The 23,169-nt window shown below is 42.4% G+C and overlaps 1 protein-coding gene across 2 annotated transcripts in view; it reads right to left on the bottom strand.

The window, feature by feature from the left end:
- KIFAP3 (kinesin associated protein 3) overlaps positions 1–23,169 on the bottom strand; it is a 60,919-nt gene that overhangs the window by 4,994 nt on the left and 32,756 nt on the right. For both annotated transcript variants that reach the window (XM_072343136.1, XM_072343135.1), the window contains exons 18-19: positions 14,787–14,976; positions 11,203–11,302 (exon numbers count right to left, since the gene is read on the bottom strand). In XM_072343136.1, coding sequence (XP_072199237.1) covers positions 11,203–11,302; positions 14,787–14,976 — 290 coding nt within the window. The remainder of the gene's footprint in view (positions 1–11,202; positions 11,303–14,786; positions 14,977–23,169) is intronic.

Raw genomic sequence — 23,169 nt, 5'->3', positions numbered from 1 at the left:
TTCCATGCCATAAACCCATCATCTCTAATGCTGTATCAAATTCCTGCGTATAACAGAGTAAGCTACATCCAAACCAACACCGAAGGCTGGATTTTCTCCCTCGGGAGGTACCAGAGCCATAGGAATGGAGCACCAGTCCAGACTTAAGACAAGCACAGCACTATAACCTGCCCAGCTGAGATGCTGCTTAGAGACTGGAATACTCAGCAAGAACTGCAAAGTCTGTGGGTTTTCCTCTCCTCTCTGTTGATATTTGTTACCAACTAAAAAACACCCCATGAAACAGCAGAGGTTCCCTTTGCTCCGAGTGCAGAGATTGAGAAGATGATTCAGTTCTCTGTGCCAGCTACTACTTTGGTTTTGCTTCACTGGCCATAAATTTCCTGTCCTTCAGAGCAAGAACATAAACCATCAGTTACAGAGAAACAGCACACAACTGAAAAGCCTTAAAAACACACAGAAAAACCCGATGTTCTGTAACTGTAGATGCTCCCACTACTGGTAATGACGTTAAACTATAAACCACAAGTCTCTTAAATTCTGTCTCTCACGGCCCCGCTGTCTTTCTCCCCTATCTGTGAAGCTTTTTTTCCCTCCATGCTTTCTATCCCTCGAGCTCAAGTGGGAGGGGAGCTCTGTGGCAGGGACTCTGCCTATGCACACTGGATCTGCCTCCACGTTAGCATTTTAATACTAATCTTCATTTAACAACACTGCATCAGCTCGAAAGATAAGAAATGCCGAAAATGAACCTGTGCAGTGCTAGTTTAGCTCCTTTGTGCACGATGATGCAGCTGTTATGGATGTCACCGTGGCTCCCCTTTCCTGTGATCCTGTTTTATTTCTGGCCTTGGTGCCCAGCTGTATCTCAGCACAGTGCTGCTGCTTCTGCCATGCAAGTAGCAATGGAAATGCAAATCTGACAACTGTGTTTTCTGTGCCAGGATCCAGCGATGCATCAAGCGTGCTGAAATTCACAGGTTTAAAAGAGAGACTGAGAAATAAACTCCCAACTGAATGGCAAGGAAGCCCTGGGCTAAGAACAAATGACCTTGGTTAGGCAGGTTCAGAGCCTTGTGCTTGTGAGTTCAGGGCTTGCCATTCTAGCTCTGCAAAGGCAGCCTGGGAGCTGGGCTCAGTTTTTGCTCTGTCGGGTGCCTGCTGTGTGATCCCAGACACTTAGTGACCTTAGTTTCCCACATGGAATATTGACAAAGGAAAAAACTCCAAGCATTATAACACTTGGACACCAAGCGACCAATTACAATCATGGCTGTTTCACAAGGCCATCCCATTTCTTTACCATCCCGTTTCTTTACGAGGCATCAGAGTGACTCCAACACTCCCTCACCCAGCCTCACAGCTCCACCACAGGGCAGGGAGTTTCTCAGCTTTCTGTACAGGATTTGCTGAAAGGTCACGTGTGCGGTCAGAGCTGGAATGGAAAGCAAGAGTTCTGTCTTTGCACTGTAAGCCTGACCGTAACATCTCCTGTGCTGTTGGAACTGGCCAAACCCACTGATTCGATACAGCCATTTCTTAAAAGAAAATTAATTAAAAGCTAAAACAAATAGAAAAGCCCTGAGAAGCAGGTAATAAGTCAAGGAAGATGTCCTTTCTGTCTTTTCCTCCCCCTCTCTCCTTGGGCAGGCCAAAGTATGTGTGTCAGCTCCATAAACTGAAGATTACGTTGCCTTAACCTTAGCCTAGTATTACGCCTGGCTTGGGACGGTTTCAGGCCTCTCTCACTGAGCTCCAGTGACGTCAGTTGGGTACAGAAGTTTCAGCCAACAGCCTGACCAGAATGAATGAGTTCCTGAAGTAGCAGCTTCACAGAGGGGACTTCTCACTGACCTCATCAGCTCAGGATCGGTCCACATCTCCCACATGCTGCTGAACAGCCTTCCACTTTCCAGATGAAAGGTGTTTCTGTGCTGTGTAACAGAGGAGGCTGGCTGCAAACACGGGCTCCCAGATAAGCAGTCAGAGTAGAAACACAAGCCCTCGGTGCCCTGAAGCACTCCTAGCCAAATGATCACTCCTTGCATTGTCTACGCGAGCTCCTCAAGCCCAAGCGCTGTCACTTAGCTCTGCCCTTTGGTGCAAATGGGAAGAAGCAATCTCTCTTGGGCACAAACACCCCGAGCCAGCCAACAGGTTGCTGGCTGACAGGCGTGCTGCCTGCAGGGCTCAGCACCAAGAGCCAGGCACAGCAGGGACAGTAATCCAGATGGTGGAGAGAGGGGCAAAATATCTGCTCTGCTTTGATTTACAGCTGCAGGCAATAAGAGCTTTCAAAGTCTCTTCTGCAAGTTCACATTACTGGGAGATTTGCAGCGTTCATTAGAGCACACAATGCAAGGGGAGCGCTAGTACCCATGAATAAACATGCGATGTTTTTGCCACCATGGATGGTTATGCAGATTTGAATCAGTCCAAGGCTCCAGTGAAGCCTTGTCAAAATCCATCCCCGATCAGCCATCGTCTCGGTGCAAATCAAAAAGGAAGTCAATCTCAATGTCTCTTATGGCTTTTTTCCTCCCCTCTAGCATTGGCTGTGTGAGGGAACGAGCCAGACAGACACACATGTTGCACATTTTCTTAGAGATCTCTATCTTGGAGTAGCATTATTATGCACGAATTTTCAACGCGGAGCAGAAAGCAGATAAAACATATCCAGGCTAAAAGCTGGGTAAGGTGCCTTGGGAAAAACAGCGACGAAGCTTAAAGGACTCGAAAGCCAGAAGGCAAATAAGGGAACCAACATTTCTGTTTTAACCTCACGGTTGCAAGAAGTCCTTCAGTCCTCCATAGGGAAGAGAGGGGAAGGCTGGCTCTGTCTCCACACACGCAGGGCTGAGGCTGATAAAGAGATTTACAACCAACAGAATTTCAGCAGCTTGGCAAAAGAAACGGATACGTTACACTGCTTTGCATTGCAAGGCCTTGTCTGAACCGAACGTGCGCTGCAAACCACCGCCATTAGAAACATCCCACCGGTACATGGGACGTAAAACCGACTCGTCGCAGGTTTCATTGCGAACCCTGTGAGCGCGCTGAGGCACGGCACACAAAACACCCTTCACTTTATTGCAGTTTTAAATCTTTCTTCCAGGCCTGGCCCCGCAACCGCTCGCCTTGATAAAACAGGTCACTTGAAAAAGGAAAGCTCAATAAAACGAATTACAAAAACAACGAGATTAAACTGATTGCGCTGTTTTTGTACAGTGCAGCTGAATTCTGCAAATATGCTGCTGGCTGCGGTTTGGCATTTAACAGCATGCGATCAGTGAGAAGGAGGAAATTTTATTCTCATTAACTGTTGCAGATTTACTGCAGTGAAAAAGGGCTATGTAACCTGAGAAGTGACAGAATGGAAAGATCAAAGCGGCAGTCTGGAAACTAAATAAACCTCCTGGCTACTTCCTGCAAGGAAAATTCACTCTGGCAATGTAAAACAGAGTCCAGTTAAAAACTACTCTCAGTTTTATGAGCTGTCACAGCAGCTTGAGTGGTTTGGACCAGTCAAGTTTAGAACATTATATTTCCTTGTTTTTGTCTCAGATACTTCTGTAAGCAGTTTTATAGTTTCTTTTTCTTTTCGTTCTTACTTCTTTTTATTATTATTATTATTATTATTTTAAAAGAGAGAAAGAAAATTCTTCTCTTTTGGTTGAAATCGAGAAGGTCACAGCTAAACTCATTAAAAACAGGCAGGTCTTCATTTGCACATTCCATTCCCATTTACTGCGCTTTAATATTTTACTTTGAGATTTATAAGCAATGTACATTCGCTTTAATAACTCTTCCGCATTCTGTTCACTTATTGTTTAATATAAGTGCAAATCAGTTTACAGAGCCCAGATGGCTTGTAAGCAGGGAGCCAGTCTATTCCTAGCAGCACATCTGGAGGGACTGGAGTGGCAGACAGAACGTGGGAATTAATTAAGGTTACATTTCAGAAGAGACAGACTCAGGTTTGGGGCATTTCTTGGTAAGACATTCCAAAGGAGGTGAGCTAACTGCTGCTGCAGCTTGGCATTCTTCTAACATTCTTAATAGCCACCTAAAGCACGTTGGTTACATGAGGCTAACTGCAGGTGGAATATAATAAAACACAAAGCGACTAAAAAAATGTTAAAGACGACTGCGAGTGAAAGAGGCCCCAGCATCTGATATTGCAAAGGAGCTGGAGTGCATTAAAACCTCAATGCTAACTCCTCCCAAACGGCATCTGCGCCGTGCTGAAGGGAAAAAAAAGATGTCACACCTTTCAAATATTCCTAAGCTATTTCAGCTATTGGCATACTAGGGCAATTGTTCAGAGCAATTACACAGCCCTTACAGTAAATGAAAGGACTGCAACACGATCCTCCATGATTACAGACCACACAGCTCGGAGCAGTGGTGTGGTCCCGTCGTGGAGCAGTGAGTGGTGAGGAGAGCTCTGCTCTGCTGGAAGAAACGGCACCTGGTTTTGGATGAGCAACCTCTCCTTGCATTCAGGCCCCTGCTGCACACCTTGGGCTCTCTGTGGGCAGGGCACAGTGTGCTGCGATGCAGACATCAGCTGCGTGCTGGGAAGTTTGTCCTGGTACAGATTGAGAACACAGGAATAATAAAAACAAGCAAATAAGCAACCAAGCACGTTAAGAAGGTGCTGTGTAACAAATGCTGTTTCAGAAGAACGTTGTCCTTATTTGGATATTCCCAAATCAAGGTGGTGCTGCAGCCATTCCCTGGTTGGTTCCAGGCCTCTCTTTAAGGCCTTTTCAATTTGATTTCAGTGGGATTTACAATTTGCTAATACCGATGTGTGATAAACTAATAAAACTTGCCTGCAAAGTTATAGGCCCAATTTACTAGTAAAAACTAATTCGGTTCTCTTGGGAAATGCAAATGAAATGGCATCCAAATGGTAGAAGCTGAGGACAACATTTCCCCTGCGTTGCAAAGAAAACATGGGGCTTTTGTTATTGATTTGGTTTTTAGATACAGCTTGAGTATGGAAAGCAAAAAGAAACACAGAACTAAATAACATCAGTACAGCAAACATCTGCAAGTAGAATCATACTGTAATAACAACTTCCACTCTACTGGCTTCTAACTCCAGTAACTATAAGATTTTATACTTCTGTACAGTCGCCTCTAAGTCCAACCTCTAAGGTAGACAAGTATTCCAATAACAAGGAAAGGAAGATGCAGATATGATTATTCCAGCCTTTTGGGTTTTTTCCCCTCCTTAAAGACAACCAAAATCCAACAGAGCCAACTTTTACTGCCTACTCGCACACCAGTTTTCCCCAGACATCACTTGGAAGGCTGGGGAGGGAGAGCTCCGACTTCTAAACAAACTGCCTGATGCTGAAAAGCAGCGTTTCAAAAGGAGGATACAATGGATGAGAAATGCTCCATAGCACAGTCCCCACCTGCAGACATTTCCTTCAGAAGGTTCTTTCTATCTTGTAGGGCTTAGAAACTAAGCAAGAGATGAAAACCTAACTGCAGTGCTTAAGAATAACAACGTGGAATTGCTTTCTGTGGATCTAATTGAAGAAGATCTACATGGAAGACAGCTACAAATGCGGACAGAGGAGATCAATTGCACGTACAACAAATGTAAAAAGTTGATAAATGCTTATCAAGTGCCTATTTGCCACAATACGATGCAGCTGCTGGATCTGACTGGAATGTGAGCTATTCTGGTGTGACATGACTGAGAGGTTGCAGAGCATTGCATAAGTTGACAGCAATGGGGGGTACAGCCCCACCCAGGTCCCTCCCCTAATAACATTCACATCTGATATTCATCAGAGTACTCAAGCAAAAAAGCCTATGGATATGACTACTCTTGCCATTCAGGAGGGCTGCTACTACGTGCAGACATCACAATATTGTAGCTTAGCTAGAGAGAACTGCAGCCACAGTGACAGTGCCCCCCATGCTGCCATCAGCACCTATGGCCGTGTACTGGGCACAGTGAAGCCCACACCACCAGTTGACACCAACCCAAGACACATAAACCAAGTTTTGAACGTCCATACTTGCCAACTGAAGTTAATGCAGAGCAGTCTGCAAGGTCCTGGCTCCATGCAGTTAACTCACAACATACCACAGTGACCTACCATGGAGAAACAGCTACACATTTGGGTTGTGAATCCAGGCATGAACAAAGATGTCCCGTCAAGGACAGAAACAGAGCCATCCTATTAAGACAGAGGCTGGTGGACATGCCAAGCCTCACTGCTTCTTAGGAAGACATTTCAATCACTCTCTGCTGAGAGGACATACGAGTGCCCCACACCAGGACCTGCACACACACAGAAATGCCTCGTCTCAATGAGAACTAAGGCAGCACAATGGCAGCTCCGCCATGCTTCGTAATGGTGTTAAAGGATTCTGTATGGGAAAAAACTTCCTCTGGAAGAAAAAAGGGGTTTTGTCTAGCGTCAGCATTCCTAATAACCTTTCTACAGCTGCAGAAAGGCAGGACTTGAACTCCGATGAAGATTTTACAACAAATTGGCTTTTGCACTTCAAGTTTGTATCATTATCTAGTTACAGCTGGGAAAGGTTAAGAAGTTCTTTCCCCAGTGGGAAAGAAAAACACCATGGAAACCTCCCTTAGAAGACACCCAGGCCCTGCTATCATCATGCCTGTGTTTTAGGAAATAATTTCTAGAAAGTAATTAAAATGTGACAGATGACCAGAGGCTCCTGAAGCTCTTTCAGCCGGCCTCTCTCCCTTGCAGCTCAGACACCAAGCTGTCATCGCTTCAGCCAAAGGTGAGGGATTTTTTGTTTGCTACAACCATAAAGCTTTCACTCTGTATTAAGAGTTATCAGGACCAGGAGCCCTGAATACAGATTTCAGGAACAGATGAAAACTTCAAACCTATGCCTAAAGCACATTTGCTTCTGAAAGACAGTACGGCAATTCAAAGCTGATAATCTAATCACAGAAGCCAGTGGAAAAACCTGGACACAAGCTGCCAAAGCAGCCTCCTCGGCCACATTTGTTCTGCTGAATAGAAAACAACCTGATCATCTGTTTGCACTCTGCTCCAAAGCTTGGAGGAAAATGGGAGATGCTGTGTAAGTATTTGATCACTCCTGAGTACGCTGTATGCCCAAATAATCCTATTTATAGACATCTTACAGAACAGTACTGCTCTATTCAGAATATGGTTCAGAAAGAAAAGCTTTAATCCACAGCTGTGAAACTCACAGGATAGAAATGTTTGGTTGCTGGTAATACACTTGGATCCCTAAAGTGAGGTGTCTGATTCCACGTGCAACTTCCAGCTTCCTGCTGACAAACACCAGAGACAACAATTATCCTCATCTGCTTTATGATGTGGCCAGAACAGCATGCAAATGTACAAAACAAGTTCCGGGTTAGATACTCCTACAGCTCCTTCCAAAGTTGTTCTGTACTGCAGGAACTCAGTACAGGCAGCGTTTCTCAACTCTGACAGCAGTCAGTAGCCTAGCTTTCAAAGGAAGGTCCAAGCAGCCCTATAAAGGGAAAGTAATGCCTTTGAAAAATTCAACCCTTGGGATATTCCACCTGGTTCGACCAACCTGTAGATGGTCTTACTGCTAATACTGTTACTGCATGCTTCCTTGTGAAAAAATAATGGGGAAAAAAACCAACCCTGTGCTAGCCCAGGTGCATGTACGCAACTTTTTTAACCTCCTGCTTTATTCTTGCCTACATAAGACCGTGCAGCACGTCTGGGGATGGAGGTACTGTGTCTCTTAGGGCAGGGACTTCACAGGAGATGTCAGTGATGCCCACACTGGGTTACACAGGAGTCAGTAATTTCATTGATTACACGTCCATATACATCTGCCGTTCCAATTCCCCTGAACTCTCTTAAATACAACTTGGTGGGACTTCAAAAGGCAGCCCCTGGACTTCTGCTAGAGCTAACATCCTACAACCAAGGAAGCACATGGTTTTCACCATCTGCTCCATGTAGCATAACTGGTATAACAACCTGATACACGGCAGCTGGTGTGGGCTGACTTTCCTCATTCAGGTATTACTGAATATTGCTTATGTTGAAAACCTTTCAACTTGAGCTTGGTTGCGGTCCTTGAAAATTTTCCTTACAGATCCCTTTCTGGATCCAGAAAATCAGGTTGGTCACCAAACAGGCTTCAGTCCCAGTAATGCCTCCCTTATAAATGTACTGGGGACACCAACACTAGTTCAATACCAGCAGAGTTTCTCAATGATATGCAGGCACTAGAAAGGTCAAGTTTTATGGCTGACTTGTAAGTACATTTACGCAGGCTCTCCTGAAGACAAGGGGAAGTCCCGATCTGCTCCTAGCATGATGTGAGGCTAAGAAATCCCATCAGAGGAATTAAAGAGCTGATGTATCCTAACTCAGAACTGCAGGAAATAAATAAATAAATAAATAAATCAGAAAAATTACTCAAAGTTGAGTAGAAAAGTCTCCTCGTGGTCGCTACCTACCTCAAATTCCTCAGGGCACACTTAGACGATGGAAAAGACTCCTTACCAGCTCACCCCACTGCTTAGTAAACAGCTCTTTCTACTACAAAGCAATAAAGCCACATATATATTTATTTATATATATGTATATAAATCAAGACCAGAAGACACAAACAGCAACTAAACGCATAATAAAGTATAACAAATGAGAAGACTGAAGAACATGCATTTACTCATTATAAAGGCATCCCCCCTCAAACTCACAGAAAACATTACCATTAATTGACAATCATAACTCAGCTTTCTCTAAAAAAGGTTCTGAAAACATACCCAAATATTAATAATAGAAACACGAACCATTTTTATAACGAAAATCTAGATTTATTAAAAGCTGGAACTGGTTGAAAACAAATCCCTGACATAAGGTTCTAGTTAACTTTAAACTGTAAGCATAAAAATACCCTAGAATTATGTTTTGGTATGGATGAAATGTACACTATATAACACATAAAAAGAGCCTTGACTTGCTGCTATTATTTTTAATTAGGGTCTCTAGCACGTATGGTTTTACCTTCCAACACCAATTCAGATTTGGGAAAAGGGAGGGTCTGACTCTTCAAGCTCATGGGACTGGCAATTCCACGGCTCATGCCTCAGAGCAATAATGCATTTTACATTAGCTCTAAGCATCAGGAAATCCTGGCTTCTGGCGCCAAGAAGTTCAAAACAATAATGACACACATCTGAAAACTAGGATTCGCCGTCCGACTGCCAGTATCTATTCTATCAAACAATTCAGTCCTGCTCTGTTACAAAAGGGACAGAATGCTTGCAGCAGTGCACGCTGTTTCCAATTAGCCTGTGTCTGGACTGCAGATAAACCCACGGAGCAATCACACACACACACAAAAAGCTTTCCTAGAAAACAGAATTGTAATAAGACATCTGAATGTTTACAGGGGCTATCAACAGCAGGCAATTACTAAGACCACGGTTAGTCCAACTAAGTTTTTGTCTGTCCGCTGTTTTTGAGGCAAGCCTCCAAAACCCCTGGAGACATCACAGAGAAGTTGGACAACTGTTTATTTTAATGCAGGCTACACCAGGTATACTTTGCTACTCATTTTAGGTGGAAGACAATCAGATGAAAACGTGTCTTACTGATGTAACTCCCTGAAAAGGGCCTGAAATTTGAGGCTGACTGATCTACTTTAACTCTTATCCATGGACACTTCAGATCCTTCCCAGAAGACACAAGACTATCAAGAACACATAGACATACGGTGTTCTTGTTAATACAGAAACCTGTTGTCTCCTGAGTTGTATGTCTGTGATAAAGCTGAGAACTACAAGCCACATAATAAGCCTCCATATAGCTCACACTTATGTCATTTTCTTGATCATGCCCTGAGATGAAGGCTGCCCATTTGGAAGCAATCAGATGACATGGCGTATACCAATCTATCACTTCCATTAAAGCATTAATCGTGTTTCATAGATATGTTAACAATATCACCCTTACTGGAGGTTTAGCAACAAAATTACTTGGCAAGGAACTTCTCCTGGATTTTGTGCCAGTGTCCCATTCTCAAATGTAAGCTGCACAGAGAGGGTTGCACACTGATCTGAACTTGATCCTTTTTTAGTATAAACACCATTTTCCCTCCTCAAGGTAACTCATCTTTTTATTTTGTTTTCAACTTGATTTAGGATTTCAGTTATTTTAATTCGTTCCCAGAAATGCTGCCATCGTTGCAACCTCACTTAACATTCAGCTTTCTGGTGCACTACAGGTAGAAAGAAGAGATGGGTGCAACCCTCCCACTGCCCCTTTAAAACTACAAGAAGCCAAAGCAAGAGAAACAGCTTTTGCTTCAGCTACGCATAATGGAAATTGCTCATATTTTACAGTGACTTGAGTTGTAAGCATTAAAAACAGCGTTAACACTTTGAAAGGTAGCAACTCCAACCACAGTTCTGAGCACGTCCAAATAGCATCGAGTTAAACTGAATCCCGTGTTTGAATTATTTCCTACTAGACAGTACAGGTCAATGATGCTCTATAAAAGGAGTTTCACAATCTACAAAGAAAAGGACCCTCTTCTTGAAAATAGGTCTTTTCTACTTTGAGCCTGTGGAGAAGTCTACTTAGAAATGCAAACAGCAGGGAGGGAGAGGTCACTGACCAGTGGGATAACAAAAAAACACCTCCCAGAAATCAAGGCAAAACAGGGTATCTTTAGCTCATTTCCCCAATCTCCAGAATAAACACGATGAATAACAGAACAGAATACTATGGGAAGACTTAAGGCAAAGGGGAAAAGTGCAGAAGCAGTTCAATAACTGAGAAACTTATTTTCAACATTTTAAGATCACCGAAGAAAGCATTCTTCTATGTAATCAGCACCTCAAACATCTCTTTAAGTAGGCCTAAATAACACCGTCTGAATGCTACAGTAATTGTCACAATGTCGTTATGACAACGTGTTATAGTTTCACTTTCCTGTAGCTTCTAGAAAGCTATTATGGATTATAACACATACGTTAACATGCGATTCGAAGGCAGACCAAAATGGCATTTTCAGCATCAACGACTTCTGTTATGAGAGCAAGAACTGAACACAGAGCCCTGTAAGAAACCTGATCAGCCATTTTACAACCCTCAGGGTTTGGGTTCCCCCTTCCAGCTCAGGATATTCTAAGATTATACACATTCCTTACAAACAACAACTTACCTGCTAGAGAAGGGATGCTGCCCAACGAGGTCTCCATTTTGAAGATGATAGTCACTGAAGAAGTCTGGACTCACTGCTCCATCGGGTGCCATTAGACCATCTATAGAAACAAGGAAGATACAGAGACTGTAAGAAGGAGCACGATTTCAAAGCAAGTAGGCAACATACTCTGCACTGGTTTGTCTCAGAAATTGGTTAGCAACATGGAATATATCTGGGAGGAGCATCAAGCAACAATAATACTGAAGAAGAGAGACGGGCTACAACAGAAAACGCACCGGGACTCCACAACTAGCCTACTGCCCTAAGGGACAGCTGCACCTAAGGACAATTCTCTTACCTCTTCGTCTTATGGTCTGGAGAGACTATATCAAGAACCACACTGTCTGCCCCATCAATGAAAGTGAGCACAGAGGAAAAAGTAATGAGAAGGGTCAAACACAGGTCTACAGTAACAGCACAAAAGCAGAAGAGCAACAAAGGTTTTAATTCATCAAGACTCTGCCTCTCACCACAGTATCTTTTAAAACTGGCTAAAGAAAGCAAACGAGAAACAACAACAGGAGAACAGCTTCAAAATCAACTCTTTTCCCACATCCCCTGTTTCAGTGTCATTTTGCTACTTATCTCCTAAAAGAGCGGCCTCTTTACATGATGTACCCACAAAAACAAATACTACTGTTTCCTTTTGCTTCCTTTATATTGAAGGCATCAGCATACAAAGATGTAACCATCTGTAAGGCCAGTAGTACTCCTTAAAGGCTTTACAACCTCAGGGGCTGACATCTTCCCCCAGTTACATCAGCGTAAATCCAGAGCGTCTTTGAAGTGAAGTCAGTGAACTGACCCCAGCTGAATGAGAGCCCAGCTTAACTCTTTCCTGTTCCCAACCCCAAAGCTCACTCCTTGTTAATATTACGGGCACAGTTATTACCTGGTAATATCAGGCTCTCACTAGGTAAAACAATTTAATTAAAACAGAGCCTGTCTCGGTTTGTTTCCATTATTGTATGAAAATGATCCGAGCTTGACAGAGCAGGAAGCAGCCCAGTAAGAACCAGGCAGAAACAGGTACATTCTGATGGACAATTCAATAGTTTACCAGAGGAGAGAGATTCCTAATGACTAGGAAGTTAGAAATGCCATTCCACTTTAAAGTAAGAGAGATAAGACCCAGGGAATCACAGGCCACTTAGCTTAACCTCTGCGGTTTCAAATCTCCTAAAACTGCCTGTGCAGGAAGCAGTGGAAAGTTACTTACAGACACAGGGGCTTAAAGACGACAACTCAGGCATTCAAACAAATCTCCCTGTGCTTTATGAATTCACCTGATGGTTTTTTGAAGATAATATAGTGACAAATGATGAAAGGAATAGAATTGACACATCTAGATTTCCAACAGACGTTTGATGAGGTGCTACGGAGATTCATTGAGGAGATACTACCTCATGGGAAAGTGACCAAATACAATGCAACAGATTGTAAATGGAAAACGCTAGCCACAATCAGACTACGCTTTAGCAGCATAAGATAGCTGTAAATGGCTATATTCTAATTGTATACATGTGCATACAGTATGTGAAAGGGTATTACTTGACAAGCAAATATTGTGGCACAGATCTGTATTACTGTCTTTCAGCATGTCTGGATAGACACAAATGCTGTGATAGCGTAAGAACGTCAAAGGACCGTAGAAAAGGGAGGAAAGCTATTCATCCATGCCAAGGTTTCCTATCTGTGTATTTTTCTCATTAGCATTTCCACACTTGGAGCATTTCATAGGAAAAAAATCACGCTAAGTGACTGTGTTCTAAATGGGCGAGCTTAAAACTTAATAGGAAGTTTATCTGCTTTCAAATCCTTGCTTTTTTTCTATCAATAAAACAAGGGTTGTATTTTCACTCTGAGGCCAGAGTTAGCACTGCTTAAAATGTCTTCACTCAAGAGCGCTAAGATTCAAGCCACAGCGCTCAGCCTTATGGCTCCCATGAATTTAAATGGAAAAGGAAGCACATGGATACCATCAGCAGCATATAATGTGATTACAGTCAAAGAACCATCTGTTGTTATGTACATTTCAACACAAATTAGGGTTAAATACCTTCGAAGCAAAGGAGACACCGAACTCAAAGGTGATTCCAAAGATTCTACCAAGTTTTTGAGGAAGGATTTGATCACTTTTCAAGAGATATTCAACATTTTATTCCAATAGGAACCCACCTTGTCAACAGCAAGCTGATATTGCTACAGCCGAGAACAAATATGCACCGTGTGAGCTATCAGCACAGGTCACCAAAATACAAACATGTCACTTGTGACTGCAACAAGAGCTATTATTTTTCCTCATTTCTGATCAACTAATGCCCCATCTTTCACAAACCCAACTGCCTACTCCAACTGGTACAACCATCTGTAGCCTTTATAGAGAAAACTTACGTCCCTTCTGGCCCCATCTCAAAAGTATAAATCTGGCAGAGTTTAGAAGCACACCCTCACCGGCACTTGCTGGAAGGAACCTGAGAAGGGAATCTGCATTTTGAATCTATTCCCTTAGTTTTATACTTGCTAAAACAAAAGCATTTCTCAAACATCTGCAGAACGTATCACTGGAAATCTGCCCCTCCTGACTGGTCAAGTAGCGATTCCAACACAAAAATCTTTGTTCAGATAACATTAAGCATGTAATATAAATGGTTAAAAACCAGGGAACTCATTGCTTACAGTGACACTCCATTTCCAGCTCATACTGTTTGGAAATAAGTGGCCCTGTGAAATGAAATGCTGCCTGTAAAGCGGACGCCACAACAGGCACACTGTCACATCTCCAACTCAGGAAGCCTGAAGCAGACTTGGTGTAATCAGAGAGCCTGGTACCATACTACACATAGCTTATACCACTCATCTTGGAGGTCTAAGTACAGTGAAATAAAGCTGCAGGATTCAAAAAGGAGAAAAGAAAAAGCCTTACCAGGAGGCAAGTTGCTACAGCTGACATACATAACCACACAGATGAACAAGGATCCTTGAGTTCTGATCTATTTTGAGAATTATTTTAGAAATGCTATGGAGATATTGCATATTTATTTTCCCACAGTAACTGCAAATAATGCTGACTGATTTCAGTGGTTTTGTTTGTCTTATTAATACTCCTGCAAATCCATCCAGAGTCTGAGTTTTGTGACTCATGCTTCATAGCAAAGGACTGGACACTTGTATGGAAAATTCAAAAGCCACACGCACATACACAGCTATGCAGGAGTTTGAAAAGGAAATAAAACCACAAGCTTGAAAGCGTAAGCCAACCCCTAGTTGTTAAAGGTTACGAAGACATTAATCCAGTGGGCAAATTATTTCATGAGGTCTCCCTGCAGGCTGATACTGTACCTGAAAGGGCTGGCAAAAGCAGCCCCTGGAGAGAGGACACAAAGCCCCAGCAAATACACATCAGCACTGCTCCCACTGACACACAGAAGCAGCTGTACCACTGGTCTGAGCATTCCTCCTACAGCAACAGGCCAGATCCTGGTTTCAAGTACAAACAGAGGTAGCCATCCCAGCGCTGAATACCAACACGTGCTGCTTACCTGCGTTGTAGTAGAGATCAGGTCTTTCCAGAATATCTCCTTCGTGGATGTAGGGCTCAATAGGATCATCCCCATACAGATACTGCTCGCTGTCATCCATCTGCCGACTCTCCACCATCTCCAGCCACTGAGAGTTGTGCCATCGGAATTTCTCACTCTGGATTTTTTTCGCCCATTCCTCATCATATTCCTGTTAGTAAAGAAAAATAAAACTAAAAATGACCACACAAGAGGCTGTGATGAAGAATAGACAAAGACCTGCTTGGTTTAACAGGAAATAGCAGAGGAATTTAACATCAGCAAAAGATTCAAGTTTCAGCACTGACTTAAATCTTTTAAGTGTGTAGAATGCTTTGAGCAAAAAAGGCAATATTTTCCAAACACCAGCCCTCGTTCTGGTTTTGTACGTGCAGCAGCAGTACAATCTTCCCTTCACAGTCTGTAACTCTGCACTGCCCAGAAAATTCTCCTGCTTTGAGTTCCATCGTCACAGTCTCCCCACCTGAACCATCAGGAAGAGCCTATTACTGCCAATTTGCAGAGGGTCTGCAGGAATTAAACACTAACACTGGCCAAATACTCTGTTTGATCTCATTAGACAAACATTCATTACAGAATCATAGAATGATTTGGGTTGGAAGGGAGACCTTTAAGATCATGTAGTTCCAACCCTCCTGCTAGGCAGGGATACTTCCCACCAGACCAGGTTGCTCACAGCCCCATCTAGCCTCACCTTGAATGCTGCCAGGAGGGGACATCCACAGCCCCTCTGAGCAACCTGTTCCAATTACTCAAAAAAGAACAAAAAAAAGGCAGTGATAAAACCAGTTAAATCTTTGTTTCACGAGCACCTGAAAAACAGGATTTAGTTCTCAGCTTCCTGTCAAACTTCAAAACAAATTGCTACTTTTAATATCGAACACCCACAAAACTGGCACACAACGTTCATGAATAGGTTACAGCAAAGACAAAACTTAAGTCAGAGAAGAACTTCTCCAGAATGCTGAGGGAAGCAGGATATAGGTATAGGCTACTATGGAAACAAAAAGGAGTCAGGAAATTTTGGGCTGGAATAACTGCACTCTCTGATGATGTGAGATTCAGTGTAAAGGAATATCAGAAGGAAAAGACACAGCAGTCAGTGCAATCAGCTGTTTAGAAGGCTCCTCTAAGAAAACCAGACTGCCTGGGCTGTTGGTTATCACTGAGCAGTCACAGACCTCATAATACTCGTGTTTTCAGTACTGATGGAAAAATAGGATGCAACTGGCTATAGGCACGTGTGGACGTACTAAAGTTGCAGGTATTATCAGTGTAAGATGATTCATAAATAACGCACAGTGGCTATTACCTTTTTTAATCAAAGAATTGTGACCGAGAACAACATTCATAGCCAGCAAAGCGTTTCTATTTGTGGGAAGAAACACCCTGCAAGGCAGGTCTAAGCACATCCACCTCACTGCCTTCTAACTTAACTCCAAAAGAGGCAGAAACTGAAAACCATTTCTTACCTCAAGATAGTTAACATATGCTCTAGACGGGCTGCCCTCTGAGATCTAGCTGGAGCACTTTAAGGTTTTTAAAATCCATTTTACTTAGCCCAGAAGGGAAGGAAGATTGTTCATACAATTAACATCTTGGCTGCAGAAGTAGTAACTTCTTAAACAGCTCCAGCTAGACATGCAAAAGCAGATCCGTCTACAACCTGAGGTCAAAAAATAGCAGTGAAGACAGAATCAGTTGGCTTAGTAGCTTGGGGGTTAAACTTTTAAAACCCCTATGGACTGAATTTGAGCTTTTAAACTTACTTGTCAGGATACCTTGCCTTCACTGCCGTTAACCTGACGTGGGTACCACACTGTCTGTCTAGCCTTTGCCTTTTCCACCCTTCTGGCTGCTGGTAACAAAAAAACCAAGCTGGTTCAGTCCTTCTGGCAGAGGATACCCCAACTCTGCTACCCAGCCTATCTCAAGCCTCCAAGATTCCACACGGAATCACGTTGCATTGCACAACCACAAACCATTATGCTATGGCAGTGGGTTTTAAAACCGTTTTACTTGGAGGAACAAGAAGTTTGTTTCTCCTGGCTTACAGCAGGAGGTGAATTCCTTTTTGATGGGACATCCACGCACACTGCAAATCTGGGGCCCTGATCAGTCCGTGGTATCATTCCCTATTTCTTAGAATCCATGTCTGATCAGCAGCAGTTACGTGATCTTTTTAATTCCCCCCTGCAGCATCCTGGCACTCAAGCAGTTCTGTTCAACACCTGCTCTCATGCACAGTGTCCACGCACAGAACAAGCATCACCTTTGGGATCAATGGAGGTTCCCAGTCCCTGCTAGCCTCCAGTAAATTCCAAGCTCCTGTCAACCGTACAGTAATGCGGTATCCTTAGGGAGGAAAACAAAGCAACCAGCCTCACACCTCACACCGTTAGGAAAAAGAACACCTCATGCTGTTTCTGCTTCTTGATATTTCCCCACACACACACTTCAGCTCTCAATTAAATGGAAATCCCAGAGCGTTCCCTGGGAAAGGAAGGCTCAGCATCAATGTCTATAAAATGATCCAGGGAAAAAGAATGAAAGCAGGAGCTTCAGTGCCACCTGACCAGGTCCCTTCCAACTCGCACAATACTATGATACTATGATGATACAAGCCATCTTGGGAACATCTACTTTGCTGCATCTGCCAGAGCTAAAATGTAGACTATTATATCAGCCCCCAGAAGTTGTGAATTACTTACAAGCTTTAGAGAAACACCTTGTAACTGCCAGAGATCACACTGTAGTCTTAGCAAAACTATTCCCAGAAATCACAATTGCAAAGGGGTGGAAGAAAGAAAGAAAGAAACTGAACAAAGAGCAAATTAGATTAAGCCATGGGAAAGCTGAATTCCTTTCACATTACCTTGTTTACTCCTAAAAGTTCCCGAAAGCAGAAAGGCCAGTAGCTGCATCTCTACTTCACATACACTGTCAGTGCGCTTTGAAAACGGGTCAACCTCCCAGAAATTACAAAACAAAGGAATCCCATTGAGCCAACCCACTGCCCCATTCCACGCTATCATTCAAACTGGTTGGACGTTCCCCCACAAATAGACATTAATTCAAATCCTTCTGAAAACAAAACAGTTAACGCCCCTTTTTATTTAGAAAGCAACAAGATAGAACACTCCTATGCATTCTACATTCCTCTTCTTACACTAGGAGGCTTCAAACCTGCTGGTATTTCCCCCTCTAACATCTATAAGCTTTTGGAAAACAGGATGAGCAACTGACTGGCAGATTACTGGTTCTGAGATTGAACACAGTTACACATCCCTTGCAAATCCCAAGCTACCATTTCCAACAGATAGCCTGGTTTCTGGGTCTGTAACCTGCACTTTGCCACGAATGACCAAGAACAAAGAGATGGCCACGCCATCAATAGGATCACCGAGGAGCTGCATCAAGGGTTTCATTCTGGCAGCAATCCTAGAAAAGGTTGATTTGCAGCAATCTCGAATGATTTACATAACCTCGACACAACAAAGTTCATTTAAGTACTGCATGATCAAGGATCCGTCTGTAAATTTTCCACAGAATTGTGCAGAAACACCACTGGGTAAATGATTAATGGAATAACATCAGAATGGAAGAAAAGCTGTAAATGCAGGACTACGGCCAAAAGGCACAAAGAAACCAAATTAAAGAAACCAAATTAAAGAAATTTAGGACAAAACAATTCCCTAAAACACAGTAAGGCTTCCAGTAATTATATTTTCAGCTATTAAAAGTGCCTTCTTGAAACTAAGGAATGCCTGCAAAAATTAAACCAGAAAACTAAACACTATGGAGACAAACGCAGCTTTGTCCCCTCCAGTGCTTTTGAACACCAGTCCACCAGAAAAGCAGCGGATGGAATGTGCCCATTCCCCACCCCTCACCCCAAATACAGCACGGGCAGTAACATAAAAGGAGGAATCCTGAAGGTTGATTTTATTCTCTTTGGAGCTCCCTGACATCACTGTTTTGAACATTCGGTTTCCATAAATCCCAAAGTGACACGGGAGATGTATGGTTCGACTCCGCAAGGAATGTGCCATCCTTTTTGAAGTTCTGCTTCCAACTTTGTTTACTACTGAACCATTGAAATATTATGAAGCGTTAACTGGCCTATTATCAGAGCGTGTCTGTTCCCTATCAGGGGTCCCTTTTGTCACTGGCTTCCGTCACACCTTGTATCTGATTAACACACTATAGGATAACATAGAGCTACACAGATCTGCTTTGTGTTCACTCACAGCTGATGAAAAACAGATTTTCCTTTTCACTTTAATGTGGTTGCCCTTTAATTGGGTCTGTAATAGGGTTCATTTGATGCGATTCCTCATACTAAACTAAAACTGCTATACAGTAAGCTGAATGCACGTTACATTTAAGGCCGTAGTTGGTAAAGCGATATGTTACATTCTTCGTTATTTAAACATTCCTAAAACATACAGTTTACAAGAAAGGTCAAATTAACCACTTTTTTAGTTAAGGAAAGATTTATCTTGTCTAGCTAACCAAGATTTAGGCACGTAATTTAAAACTACACACCTCTATAAAGCAAGGATAGAAACAGATGGTATGGATCACCTTCTGCGGGCGTCTATGACGCCTACCTTGGGCCAAGTAGTACCAGAGGGCAATTCATTGACAGGTCAAAAACAATTCTTCTATAACTTCTGCAGGCACAACTCACAGCTACCTCTCTGCAAGTAGCTTCATCGCCAAATATGTGCTGATAGACCAGTAAAAACCTACAAAATGAAATTAATGGCCAAGTAGCAAAAAGAAGAAACATTCACGTCCCCTAAGTTTAGATGTTTATTAAAAACACTTTGCACAGGATTACTATACTGTCAATAACTGAAGATTTGAAGTCTCTTTTCCTTGAAGAAATTATAGGTATCTAATTGGCCAACTGTAACAGAAGGAAAAGAGACCACTGGTTCGGCTCACCTTCCTAGCTTTTGAATCCCAAAGAACAAGCACCAATGCTAGAAAGAAATCTGTACGGGCATACCTACGTGAATACAAAAGAATCAGAACCCACATGCCCTGTTTTACACTTCCTGTAGTGTGGTTATTTGTCTAGTCCATGTGGAGTCTTCCTGCTGGATGCTCTTCGCTACAAAAAGCTACTGGCACCCAAGTGGACTGATTTCACATTTCATAATGTAGAAGTTGAACGATGACGATACAAGTCAACTGTATGGCCAGCAGTCCCACATCCTACTTGCTTCTACCTCTCTGCATTCACGACTGTTAGAAGATAACAGAGGTACACAGCAGCATGGAAATAAGGAGCCTTGACAAATGAAGGTAGAAACTCCTTTCCTGGAGTGAGTACAGCATACACAGAAGGAAGACACCGGGCTGGAGTCAAAGGTTATCTGTTTTCAGAATACAGTGCCTACTTAAATAAAGCCCATGCCAAATCCCTGTGGTCTGCTCCTCCTTGATTTTCAGAGCACTGGTCAACATCTTGAACAGCTGGCCCCAAATCCCTGAGGATTCACAGCACATTCCTGCCTCTTATGTGAACTTCTAGCATCTGCAACATGGAGAACTTGGGTCACAGTGTCTGGTTAATAGACAAAGATGCAAACTATTCATTAACACAGCTTTCCACCTGAGAAACATCTCTTGGCTTTCATTACAAGTATTTTGGGAAAAACAATGAGAGCTGGAAAAAAAACAACAACCAAAATACCACACCTTAAGAATACCTTAAGCATACGAACATTAGATCACAGTGCTGTAGCTATATCTTTGTTTTTTTTTTTTTTTGGTTTTTACTTCTGCACAAAGGACAACAATTCACTCTACATCATAAAGGAAATAAGATGGTACAGTGGGCCTGGATTCAAAGCTGTAAAAATATATATAAATATATATATATTAAACAGGAAATCTGTCTGAAAACTGTGAGTGGGAAAGCTCATTTGACCGAAGTCTGAAGATCTGACTATGGCTAAATATCCTTTGAATAAACTAAGAAAAGCATTTAATAGCAATAAGGGAAAGCAAAGAACAGAAGACAAGAAAGCTGAGCCATTAATAATTTCATCAGCTCTTGATAATACTGTCGGATGTGAACAGAGTAAAACCTTCTTGAGTAAACTGACATTTATTTCACAAGCATCAAGAACAGATGTCCAGGACCAGAGGAATGGCAAACTTCATTCACTTGAGAAGCCCGCTGTTGATTCCAGGCTTTCAGTTGAGCCGTACAACCTGTCCAGCTTTAGGTGTACAGCTCCACTCAGCTAACTGCTCAGTGCTAAGGCTCAGCACGTGACACTGAACCAAAGCTTTTCTAAATTACCAACACAGGCTTTTTTTTTTTTAAACAAAAGCAGTATCTTGCTTGTACCAGCAAAAAGCCAAGGCTTCCCAGAACATATTATGCTAAAGCAACACATCTGTTTCACTTCATCAGTGGCAGAGTCCAGCCAAACTGTACTAAACAAATCATCACTAGTGTAACATTTCCATAATTTCTGTGACAATTACTTTACTATAGAAAGCACATCTCCCCTAAGGCTTATAAGGCATCTATTTTCTACAGTGTTATTTCAATCACACTACATAGAGCTTATTGATGAGTGAAAGCAGCCTTTATCTCCCTGCGAAGAAATTACTATCAAATCTCTCTTCTCCATCATTTACTTTCTGAATTCCAGTATCAGAAGAACGAACCCTGTCAGCATGTATGGAACAAGACTGCAAACTTAAGTTTCTCTTGTTGTGGACTTAGCACTGATAAGAAATTTCAACAGTCCTAGAAACTATGTCTGTTCAGACACTTCAGAAGGTACAGGCAGTGTAAGAACTCCACGCAGCTGAATAATTCAGTGTTCAGAGGCTACTTTATCATATAATAGAATCTACACTGCAGGATGTCTTTCAAGACCTGAGGGTTTTGAGACCTTACCGACTCACCATTTGCCATCTAGGATGAGTTACCTTTATAGCCTGTGGTTTTCTGGTACTGGAAAATGGAGTGCTGACTTCCAGAAAATAGGGTGTTATTGTGCTTCCTGGGCCCCACACAGGCACAGTGTTAGCTACAACTTATGCAACTTGTAACACAGCAACTAGATGACAAAGCTAAAAAGACCTTCACAGAAAGGTAATTCTCCTAATATGCCCATGAACCCTGCTACAAAGTAATCTCCCATCCTATGAAACACTCCGTGCTGAAGTACCTGATACTTTCTTCACCCATCGCCAGTATCAACAGAACCAGATCATTTTCTGCTTTTCTTCTTCCTCAGGGCCTGTGAGAAGCCTGCTTCTTCCAAGTTCAGAGAGGCTCTTCCCATTTATTACCATAGCAGCATGAAGATTACCTCTTCCCAGGAAGAAAAGAAGCCGAGTAGATTTTACTCTCAAGTTCATGCTGGATGTGAAGCTGTGTCTTTATGTACTTACTCTTCTGGATTCCACAAAACAAAGGTTGCTGAATAAAACTAACACAGCAGTATCTACTTACTGAAAAAATTAGTCCCACATTGCACAGCTTCCCTTAACAAACATAACAGCCCCTAAGACACCTGGAAACTGCCCTTGCCATAAGGAGGGGAAAGAAGAAAAAAACAAAAGGTGTTGGAAACACTGATAGATGTCCAGTTTCATCCAACGGATAAACTCGTTCTACCATTTCCCCAGGCGAGGTCTCTAGAAGTGACTGATCCTGGTAATACCCCTCACAAACAACTACTAATGCATCTTAGTTGAAATCCCGCTTTTAACGAATGTTAACAACTATTGATTAGTGAGAAACAATTGCCATCCTATACCTGTATGAAGTAAAGCAGAGAGACAAAAAGAACTCCAATACAGGGAGCGTTATGTTACTTTACTTCTTTCTTCAGAAGATTATTAAACCTTACAGAAAACAAGCTGCAATACGCATAACAATTCCATGGAGGAAGAAACTAAGCAGCTGATAGCAAAAGCATGAACGTAGTCCAATATTTTGATATCACTCTTGACTCAGAGTCAAGTTCTTTTCGTAAGATTTAATTTCACAGCAGCTGCTCTACATACAAAAGGCGTGTACAAAAGACATACCATTCTAAAAGACTACTAAATGCCAGAATTTCTTCTTGTCAATAGAAGTTAATTGGATTAAATGGGCCAGCACTTTTAATGATGAAATGCAACTTCGCTAAGGTAAAAGCACTGTGAAGAATGCCACAGGAAACGTGAAAGCTTCTAGAGACAGAGATACTCAGAAGTTCTATGAGCCAATAAAGCAATAGAGCTTTAATGCTAAATTCAATATTCTTTTTTCCCCCCTCTTAAATTAACAGCTTAAAATAAAACAGCTGTCCCCAAAGTT

This window comes from Excalfactoria chinensis, chromosome 8, assembly GCF_039878825.1.
Source record: "Excalfactoria chinensis isolate bCotChi1 chromosome 8, bCotChi1.hap2, whole genome shotgun sequence".
Classification (NCBI taxonomy): Eukaryota; Metazoa; Chordata; class Aves; order Galliformes; family Phasianidae; genus Excalfactoria; species Excalfactoria chinensis.
Note: the sequence above shows the minus strand (reverse complement) of the source record. Positions and strands in the feature narration are given on the sequence as shown.